General features: G+C 39.2%; 1 protein-coding gene across 1 annotated transcript in view; it reads right to left on the bottom strand.

Moving 5' to 3' along the window:
- Positions 1–7,033: 7,033 nt before the first annotated feature.
- The window catches only part of BARX2 (BARX homeobox 2), a 66,342-nt gene continuing 62,139 nt past the window's right edge, over positions 7,034–11,236 (bottom strand). Inside the window, exons 3-4 of the mRNA XM_077457870.1 lie at positions 9,544–9,628; positions 7,034–8,439 (exon numbers count right to left, since the gene is read on the bottom strand). Of these exons, the coding sequence (XP_077313996.1) occupies positions 8,149–8,439; positions 9,544–9,628 (376 nt within the window). The 3' untranslated portion in view covers positions 7,034–8,148. The remainder of the gene's footprint in view (positions 8,440–9,543; positions 9,629–11,236) is intronic.

Here is an 11,236-nt window from a genome sequence, read left to right as displayed (position 1 = left end):
CATATTTAAACTGATGTTGTGTTGCAACCTGTGAAATGGACAGCTATCAATAACTAAAGCTGCATACACATGGTCGGATTTTCCGTTGGGAAATGGATGTGAGCTTGTTGTTGGAAAGTCCGACTGTGTGCATGCTCCATCGAAAAATTTGCTGTCGGAATTTCTGCACACAAATGTTTGAGAGGAGGTTCTCAAATTTTCCAATAACAAAACTTATTGTCAGAAAGTCTGATTGTGTTTACATAAGTCCGCCACAAAAGTTCTCACGTTCAGAATTTTTGGCCAACATTTTTGTGACCCTGTGTATGCAAGATAAGTTTGAGCCAACATCCTTCTGAAAAAAAATTGATGGTTTTGTTGTCGGAAAATCCGATCGTGTGTACAGGGCATAAGAGTTGATTCAAGTAACATGCCTCCTACTTTCACCATTGGTGGCTTAGTGTGTTTTGTAAACCATACTGTATATATGAGAATAAAGCAATATCTTTTGTTGGAAATAAAATAAATGTTTACTTCACTGATTTGTTATTACAGACATTAGACAACAAACAAACACACATAAGATGTAAATATTTCTCTTCTAATTTTATTTTAAAAATAGATACTTTATTTTTTATTATAAATCTTACTCCATATGAATTTTTCGTCAGAAACACGATTCTGAAACTTTGTCCCAGTAGACCCCACAAGCATTATCATGGCAGATCAGTCAGTATCCCTGAGATGTGAGACATCATCTAATGCAGAATGTTCCTCCTGTTGGACCAGTTTTCTTACCATATCTGTTCTCTGTCATTATATATCATACTATGCAAGAGTTGTCACTCTTTTCTGTACTAAACATTAAGTCTTTGGTAACATTGTTGTTTACAGTTATAGTTTGTAAAGTTTTCAAAACACATATACAATTTCCATAGGAAACTGTGGAAGACAGAGAGCCTAGAACATAATAGAGTAGGCACAGCGATGCCGAAAATATTCCAGAATAGAGACTGGAACTACGTTATGTACAACCCCAATTTCAAGAAAGTTGGGATTCTGTGTAAAATTTACATAAAAACAGAATATAATGATTTGCAAATAGAAAATGTATCAAATGTATATAAATGTATGTAAATATATATATATATATATATATATAAAATAGGGTAAATTTGAAATTGATGGTAACAACACGTCTCCAAAAAATTGGAATAGGGCAACAGAAAGCTGACAAAATACAACTGAAAGTCCAGAAAAGTTGGGACAGGCCCATGTTTATCAAGGTGTAGCATCCCCTTTTAACAACACTGTGTAAATGTTTGAAGACCAGTTTCTGGAGTTTTGGAAGAGGAATGTTGTCCCATTCTTGTCTGAGCATACGCTGGTTTAAAACCTGGATATACTGTATCTTTCAGCATTGATGGTGCCTTTCCAGATGTGCAAACATTAGATCGGAAAATGTTCGATGGGAGCTTTTTGTCAGAATTTCCGACTGTGTGTAGGCTCCATTGGACATTTTCCATCCGAAATTTCCATCACACAAATTTTCTGACAAGATCCGTTGTCGAAAATTCCAATCGTTGGTACACAATTCCGATGCACAAAGTTCCACGCATGCTCGGAATCAAGCAGAAGAGCCGCACTGGCTATTGAATTTTATTTTTCTCGGCTTGTCATACGTGTTGTACGTCACCGTGTTCTTGACATTCACAATTTCCGACTTTGTGTGACCGTGTGTATGCAAGACAAGTTTGAGCCAACATCCGTTTGAAAAAATCCATGGATTTTGTTGTTTGAATGTCCGATCAATGTCTGATCGTGTGTACGGGGCATTAGGCTGCTTTCACACTGCTCCATTGCAAAAACGACTCACTAAAAGAACCAAAAATGCAACCGCAGGTTTTCCATTCATTTCAATGGGGAGGTATGTTTTTGGTGCATTTTTTTTTACCACACCAAAAATCCAGCATACAAAACTTTTAAAAATGCAGCTGACCCACATCAGATGATTTTAAAATTGGCTTTGGCCCAGAGAAGATGGTGGCATTTCTGGATAATGTTCAGATATGGCTTTTTCTATGCATGATAAAGCTTTACCTTGCATTTTTGGATGGCATGGCAAACTGTGTTCACAGACAGTGATTTTTTGGAGTGTTCCTGAGCTCCATGCAGTGATATTCATCACAGAATCATGTCTTTTTTTAATCACTTAAATCACCATACCCATACGTCAGTATTTTGACACTAAATACTGGAGTTTTGAGAGCAGCTAGCTACAATAACCCCAGTATTTTCAGGAACAGCGTGCGTTTCTCTTTAAGATAAAAGTGGTTATGCAGCGGATTCTCCATGAGATCACTTTTATCAGTGCCACCCCCTCCCACACCGCTCCAGTCGTCTCCGCCGATTACTGGACCTGCTGGCAGCGGCTGAGACAATTGCATCCTCTCCCTTGGATGCTTGGCTGCCAACTGAGAGGAAGATGGCCCCTGCTCGGCTCCATAGAATGGGAGGGCAGAAGCGATGTCAAATGTCTCTTCCGCCCATAGCTCTTAAAGGAAAAATGTATTTTTTAAGTGACTTTTTTTGTTTATTTTTTTATTGCATTTTAGTGTAAATATGAAATCTAAGGTCTTTTTGACCCCAGATCTCATATTTAAGAGGTCATGGCATGCTTTTTTTTTTCTATTACAAGGGATGTTTACATTCCTTATAATAGGAATAACAGTGACCCAAAAATTTTTCTTTTTAAAAGAAAGTGTCAAAAAAAAAAAGTTAAATAAATAAGAAAAAAAAAATGTTTAAAGCTCCCTGTCCCAATGAACTTGTGCGCAGAAGCGAACGCATACGTGAGTAGCGCCCGCATATGAAAACAATGTTTAAACCACACATGTGAGGTGTCTCCGAGATTGGTAGAGCGAAAGCAATCATTTTAGCCCTAGACCTCCTCTGTATCTCAAAACTGTTAACCTGTAGAAATTTTTAAACATCGCCTATGGAGATTTTTAAGCGGAAAAGTTTGTCGCCATTCCACGAGTATCAATTTACTCGGCATAACATTATCTTTCATAATATAAAAACATTGGGCTAACTTTACTGTTGTCTTATTTTTTAATTCAAAAAAGAGTATTTTTTTACAAAAAAAGTGCGCTCGCAAGACCGCTGCGCAAATACGGTGTAACAGAACGTATTGTCACGACTGCCATTTTATTCTCTAGGGTGTTAGAATATATAATGTTTGGGGGTTCTAAGTAATTTTATAGCAAAAAAATTGATTTTAACTTGTAAACAACAAGTGTCAAAAAGAGGCTCGGGGCTGAAGCGGTTCAGAGGGCCTGAAGTTCATGGGCATTCAGTATTGCGTTTTGGACTTGCTCTTGCACACAGACATTTCTCCAGATTCCCAGAATCTTTTGATGATATTATTTACTATGGATGATGATATATTTAAAGTCTTTGCAATTTTACATTGGGAATACGTTTTAGACAGCTTTTCCCAGATTGGTGAACCTTTACCTATCTTACCTGACTCTTTAAGATGCTCTTACTGCCATGAATTTCAAAATGACCTTATTTGTTTTTTTTAAATTGTACTTTTTCTCAGTTTAAGGATTTAATGTGTTTTGTATTTTCTTTTGTGAAAAAATAATGGGTTTATGAGATTTGCAAATCATTACAATCTGTTTTTATGAAGATTTTACACACTGTCGCAACTTTTTTGGAATTGGGTTTGCAAGTGCAGTTGCACCCATTTTCAACAGACCTCAGTGAATGTGGTTACTAGTTAGGCTCTGTTGTTTTTTATTATCCAATCATATACAAACAATAATACTTGTTTCTTTTGGTTTTGTTTTTTTTACATTTTCCTTGCACCTGATTGGGTATTCTTTACAAAGTAAAGCTTCACCAGATTAAATAAGCTTTGAGGAAAATTGGTGCAACTGCACTTGCAAAGTGAACAGTCTAGTTCCCTTTAGTAAATAAACCCCATTTCATCTAAAATCTTAGGTTGTCAGCTATCTGTATGTGACCCTTGTACTTACCAATTCCTAGTGGAAGCAGTCATTTATGCAGATGTTGTCACTCGCACAAAGATCAGATCCCCTGTTCTCTGGGTAAAGACTCACCAGAAAATTCTCATTTAAGGAGATTGTAAAGCTTTATTATTGTTTTGTGAGAGAAAAATGCAAAGTATAGTTTTGTATAAAATATAGTGTCTTATATAGTATCTTGTTCTCTGTGGATCACAGGACTGCATGTACTTTTGCATTATTGTGATCCTTATTCAGCCAACAGCAGGCTAGAGCTGCTGTCGGCTGACATCACAGAGCCACTCCCCAGGCTCTGGAAGGATCTCAGCCATATTGTCGGGATCCACCCAGCTGCCTGATTGACAGCTGGCTCTGGCTTTCAGAGCTCAGCTTAGAGTCAAAGCCAGCTGCGCCCACCCCCTCTCCTGCCTGAAGATCCAGTGAGTGCTGGAGGTGCAGAACAGAGAGTAGTGTCTGTCACCGCTCACTGCTCAGAGCTGACCAAGAACTGAAAGATCAGCGGTTATGTGATCGCTCAGTTCTCTGGATTAGAGCCAATGAGGGCATCGAGGTGAGTAGGGATGTTTATTTTTTTACACACACACACAAACACACACACAATACTTTTCCTTAAATGATATCCTTTAAAGAAAAGGAAGGATTTTATATATAAAACAAATAAAGAAAGTGTAATAATATAGTGTATGCATGGCTGCAACTTTTTTAGGGGAAGACAAATCATTTTAGCTAGCTGTCTGTGTACATTGAGGAAGTCTCCCTTCATGTCTTGTCCCAGAGACACAAAAGGAAGTCAGAGGAAATCTGACAAATTCAAGAATGTTGGCCTCTTAGCCCTTGTACACACGGTTGGACATTCTGACAACCAAATCCATTGGATTTTGTCCGACGGATTTTGTCCAAAACTGTTGCATACACACGGTTGGACAAAGTTGTTGGAAAATCCGATTGTACATAACGTGATGATGTTATTTTGTTACGACGGGACTACGTTCAGGCCAGTAGCCAATAGCTTTGGTCTAGGAATTTGATCTGAGCATGCGTGGCACTTTGTCCGTCGGAGTAGGCTATACATGATCGGAGTATGTCCGATCGGAGCATTTTGTCTGAAAATTTTACCGGCACGTTGGAAAAGTTGGTCCGTCGGATATTCCGATGGAAACAGTCCGATGGAGACCACATACAGTCGGAATATCCGACAAAACGGTCCGATAGGACACATTCCGTCGGAATCTCCGACCGTGTGTACAAGGGCTTAGAGAGTATTCCCAGGAACAAATGTCCTCAGAGAAAGATTTCACCTTACCACTTGTTTTTGGAACAACTCTAAGGCCTCATGCCCACTGGACATTTTTTGACATTTTTACAGCAGCTGTTTTTTGGCTGTAGATATTTTGTTCTACAGTCATTAAACTCTCCATCATGTTATCCTATGTGTCCATGCACACATAGGCTGTTATCAGCAGTTTTGGGCAGTGATGTTTTTGAGCAGTAAAAAAAAAAAAAAACTGGTGGGTTCTGAGAGACGTTTTCAGCTGTAAAAATGCTCTAACGCTGATAAACGCTCATAAACGTCGCTCACCAGCGTTTTTTCAATGTTTTGATCCATTGAAAAAAAAAAAAAAAAGCTAATAAATGCTATAAAACACTATTGCAAAAACTTTGAAAAACGTGGGAGAAGGTTGAAATTGGATTTCCTCTTTTTTTTTTTTCTTTTTTGGTGGCAATGCTCATCAGCTCAATAGGGCATGAATCTTCCCAACAGAGACACAGACAGCATTAAAAACTTGATAAAGAGTCTAACTATTCATAGCTAAAGAATAAACTTTAAAAAGGGAGTCCACCTAAAAAAAATATTAAAAGCCAGCAGCTACAAATACTGCAGCTGCTGACTTTTAATAAATGAACACTTAACTGTCCCAGGGTCCAGCGATGTCGGCAGCCGAAGCCGAGCAAACGCTCGGCTCTCGGCGGCTGCCTCTGCCACTCTCATTGAGGGAATCAGAAAGTGAAGTGTTGCAGCTTCACTTCCCGGTTCCCTAGTGCGCATGCGCAAGTCGCTCTGCGCATTGTAAGTGGTCCCTGCTATCTCCTGGCACCTGTGTGCTTCCCAGGAGACAGCAGGGGGTGCGGGAAGGGGTGTGACTCCCGCGGGAGTCTATTCCCAGAAGTGGATGCAGATACCTGTATTAGAGGAATCAAATGAGCGGAAGTTCCACTTTTCAGTGGTCTCTGCTTTGACTCAAGATTAGTTATTGTTGGTAATATATAAAATGCTCTCTAACATGAGTGTAGGTTTGTGAAATCCTGAGAACTCTTCACATGTAACATTTGCCAAGCAAAAAGAAAAAAAAAACAGCATCCATCTGGGATGTTGCAAGAGGGAAGACCAAAAGACCATGGTGATAGTAAATGAAATAAATGTACCAAGGATTATACTTTCTACAGATGGATATTTCCCAGTGAGTCTTTACCTGTACCTGCTCCTCTGCGTAGGCATGTTCAGAGCATTGTAATGTTATTGAACCCACCATATTACTTGCACTTGCACAGGTTTTTCTCTCCTGCATCGATGGGGCCCGTTTATAAAGATCAAAAGATCAAAACCCGTATCTCACTATCTTATTTTCAGAGAAATATTAGCTCTAGCATATCATCCTTTTGTAAAGGGTTTACTATATTTCAACAAGGTGGTAATGATGACGTGACATCTTTCGTGCACAGAAAACTTGTGGGTTTACATAATGCAGAAGAGACATTCAAAATGTAACAACTTTAGGGTGTAAAAAGCAAGTCTCTTGATTATCTTTATAAAAGTTTTTTTTTGCCTTTTGTTCTATTAAAGCCCAAATATCATCCACCCAGCAGAGAGACTGCTTTGCTCTGTGTGTGTGTGAGATAGATCTGTCCCACACCGTAGCAAAGTTATTGGCTATGGCAAGGAACCAGGTATCACCTTTCCTTCCCAGACCTTCACTTGGAAAACAAAACAAGGAATCAAGTTATGTTGCTGCGGGGCAACAGCTCCACTTCTACTTTAATTTTTTCTGATAAACTCATCCCAGTGATCCTGGCCTGTGTGTACGGCCAGAGAATGTAAACAGCTTTGCTAAGGATATTGAAACCATGCTGGAAAACACAGAAACACAAAAGAGATAATGCAAGTGTTGTTGCATGTAAATCATTTCGTAAGAAAAAAATTATTAACATTTGTGTGCTTATGTAACTTCAAACCGCTCAGTAGTTTTCTCTTGACAGAGGTGAATCAATGTTGTTAGGCTACAACTATGTGAAAATGTAGATTATGGCACCTCTTAAACTGGCAAAACATGTAACAGTCTGAATATACAACTTTTTCAATTTACCAACAGCTATGTAATGTCAAAGTATACCAAAACAATGCATTTATTGTCTATCCAATCAGAGAGGCCCTTCACGATTGCTGCCCAGTCTAAATAAGAAAATTGAATCAGATTGTGGTGAGTTTAGCCAACATAAGTGCATGGTTTCTTTCGTGTGACCATGTTCTCATTGCTTGGTGTTATCTTTTATAAGTCAGAACAGCACAAACACACTGGTCTTTTCTCTGTACACAGTACATTATGTCTTTTCTTCCAGTGTTCTTATGGACAGTGGCTTGTCAATAAGATATGACGAACATGCTTGAAGGATTTAAATTGCAATATCTCTGAATGAACACATCCACGTGCTTAAAAACATGTAGCATGCAAGAAAGGCACTTAGAATTAAAGCATCCACCAGTGGGTCACACTGGGAAAATCAGCCTCTTTCAGGCCGCCTGGCTTTTTTTTCACCCTTTTTCACTACAGTTGCTGGCACAAAAATAAAGAAAACTATATATACACTGTCCAATTGTTTTCAAACACAGCAAAAATTCCCAGTCTTGTCTGCGCAGCCCCCGTTAGTCACAGAGATTCTCTGTTCTACTCCCTCCTGCGTAGCAGCTTTAACCTTTTCCTTTCTAAATGGAAGGATGGAGGGAGGATCTCAGTAATGATCCGGGTCTGTGTCTATGATAAGTTCATAGAATACACTTCAGAACTTCCAAGGGCTCCCTAAGCCACATTGTACAGTTTATTGTTGTGCTGTCCTCTATTTATCTTGAGGATTCCTGTTCATTTGGTGGGGCCTCTATTGATGTACAAGGGAGAGGTGGCGATGGAGTTTCTGGATTCTGGGTCTCTTCCTGTTCATTTTCTTCCACAGTTTTGTCACCCTCTTCTGCCTCTTGGACCTGATTCCCATTATCATTCTCTGCCTTCATCTGTGTGTCCTCTGACAGTCTGTGTAGCCTCTCTTCTGCTTCAATTTCTTCAGAAGTTGGGATGGAATTCTTCTTTGGACGCCCTTTTGGCTTGGTAGGGGCCTCCTGGCCACCCTTAAGTACCTGGTGATAACAAAGATTCATATCCTTACATGCAGGCAAGAACAATCCTAAATGTTTTGCAACAAATGATTTTACTATTTCCCACTGTCAGAGAACTGCCATATTGACTTCACAAAAAATCTGTGTTGCCCACAGTAACAGGCAACATTGGCTACCATACACATCGACTCCAGATTTTGCATGCTGCAGTTTTAGTACATCAACCCCATAGATTATGGTTATGGTCATTTAAAATGATATGTTACTTACATTTTACCTTAGTACAGTATACTTAGACTTACATGATAGTAATAAATGGATTGCTTGTTATTGCCGTCATACTCTGTTGGCCTGCACAGATAATACTCTGAGCTCTATATTCCTGGATCTTTTATTATCTACTGCTCTTGTTTCCTGAATTCTGTTGAGGAGTCCACACAATTTTCGGTTCATGCTCTCCTAAAGTGGTTGTAAGGCCTAAAGGTTTTTTACCCTAATGCATTCTATGCATTAAGGTAAAAAAAAAAACTCTGTGTAACAGAATTTTCCCCTCCTTGGCCCTTCCTCTCCTTATACTTACCTGAGCCCACTCATGATCCAGCATTATGCAGTAGAGCTGAGGCTCTCCTGGATCTGTCCCTCCTCTCTGGGCTGATTGATAGCAGCGGAAACCATTGGCTCCCGCTGCTGTCAATCAAATGCTGTGACGTGGGGCCAAGCCACCCAGTCTGTGTCAATAGATGCAGACAGAGTGGCTCGGGAGTGAGCCCACATGATTGCCCCCATAGGAAGCGACTTGCTATAGGGCCACTCGCCAAAGAGGAGCCAGGAGCACCGGAGGGACTCCAGAAGAAGAGGATGGGGTTGCTCTGTGCAAAACCTTGCACAGAGCAGGTAAGTATGACATGTTTATGCTTTTTATTTTCAAAAAGGAACCTTTAATATCACTTTACGACTAAAACTGGCTTTGTAAATACCTCAACCAACATAATATTGCCCTGCATTATATTCTTCGTTACTTGCTTAATAAGATTCCTGCTGATGACTATTTAACCCATTGTTTATTGCTGTGTATGTTAATTTACTTAAAATAAACCTAGTTAAAAGACAAAGAAGTGAACTTACAATTTTTTTCCATTTCATCCTGCGATTCTGATACCACGTCTTGACCTGCAGCTGTGTCAGACCCAGAGACTGAGCCAAGTCCAGTCTGAAAAACGCATATGAAAATCCAGCATTAGATAATAAAGTTAGTCTGGATAAGTATGCACAGCTGATTAGCTGGTTGCTACAAAGTGTCTATTCTTTGGAAATGTTCACAAACCCGGTAGCAAATAGGTAGCAACTATAGATCCTAATGGAAAAGGTGCCCCAGGGATTGTATGGGGAAGGGATAAAGCCAAGTAGAAGAGTAGGAAAGAGGTATTAAGAAATATTGCAAAGTTTTATTATACAAACCTAGTTCACATAAAATCATTGTTATAAAAACAAGACAAAAAACAATGGTCATGCTATAACATTATACAGCTAGCTTCTGAATCATAAGAAGGGTCTCATGGTAGAAGGCCAAATAAATCATTTGAAATTCTGAAATCCCATGTTTCGGAGTTAATTGTTACATTCCTTCTTCAGAGGTGATTAACGATTAACTGTATTATCTGGCATAGAAATTCTATGCCAGATAATGCAGCTTATCCTTAAGCACCCCTGAAGAAGAAATGTAACAATTAACTCTGAAACATGTTGGGATTTCTGAATTTCGTATGATTTATTTGGCATTCTACCATGAGACCCTTCTTATGATTCAGAATCTAGCTGTATAATGTTATAGCATGACAGTTGTTTTTGTCTTGTTTTTATAAAAATGATTTTATGTGAACTATGTTTGTATAATAAAACTTTGTAATATTTCTTTATACCCGTTTCCTATTCTTCTACTTGGCTTTATCCCTTCCCCATCCAATGCCTGAGGTACCTTTTCTATTTTTCTCCAAAAAATTGGGATGTGGCTTGGGTTTCCAGTTCTTAGACCTATAGGTATCCAATCATTATTTTCAACTATAGAGATTAAACACTGCCAACTAAGCCAAATATAAAAATATTTTTGCAATAAACTACAAGGTTAGATTTGAGGACCAGCATAATTTCTGTACGATAGTGCTCCTATTCAGAAGAGGGAAGGGTCATTAAATTGGGAGATTAGAAGCAGACATAATCAAGGGGGACAACCCTTCTACCATCATGCTTTGGAAGATATCTCTGATGACCTTATAGACGTCACCTAAAACTATTAAATGGTCTCTCTGTAAAAATTCACACATTTCTTGGTTATCTATGAGACTAAAGTTTCTTTCGTCCGTTATGCTGTTAAAATCTGGCTGGACTACAAGCGGCGGACCTGGCTCTCCGTTACCCACAGACGTTTCACTGAGCCTCTTAATGGTTTCAGCTGACATTTTAATGTCTATGAGATGAATGTCTCAGTCCAGAGCCATTTCTTTCTGTTTGCCTAAATGCTTGTGATCTTCAGCATCTGGATAATAGGCGAAGCGATTGATCTCACCCATACTTGTGCCAACTCAGATGCCAAGACCATATAGAGGATTTGCCCATTGTGTCTGCTGACAGTGCTGTGCAGCTGGGGTAGCATTTAAGCCTGAAACAGCTGGACCCGCCAGGCAAACACAGCATTTGGGACAGAGCAGAGAAATTGCATTTTTTTAAAAGCCCTTCTCAATAAAAATGAATAGGATCATTTATTGTCTGCAGAGCCTCTTATATATCTCGATGTGCCCACTGCTGGAGCACAGAATGTTCT

The sequence above is a fragment of the Lithobates pipiens genome, unplaced genomic scaffold (assembly GCF_037356315.1).
Source record: "Lithobates pipiens isolate NorthernLeopardFrog02 unplaced genomic scaffold, aLitPip1_a1.2 Scaffold_27, whole genome shotgun sequence".
Taxonomy (NCBI): domain Eukaryota; kingdom Metazoa; phylum Chordata; class Amphibia; order Anura; family Ranidae; genus Lithobates; species Lithobates pipiens.
Note: the sequence above shows the minus strand (reverse complement) of the source record. Positions and strands in the feature narration are given on the sequence as shown.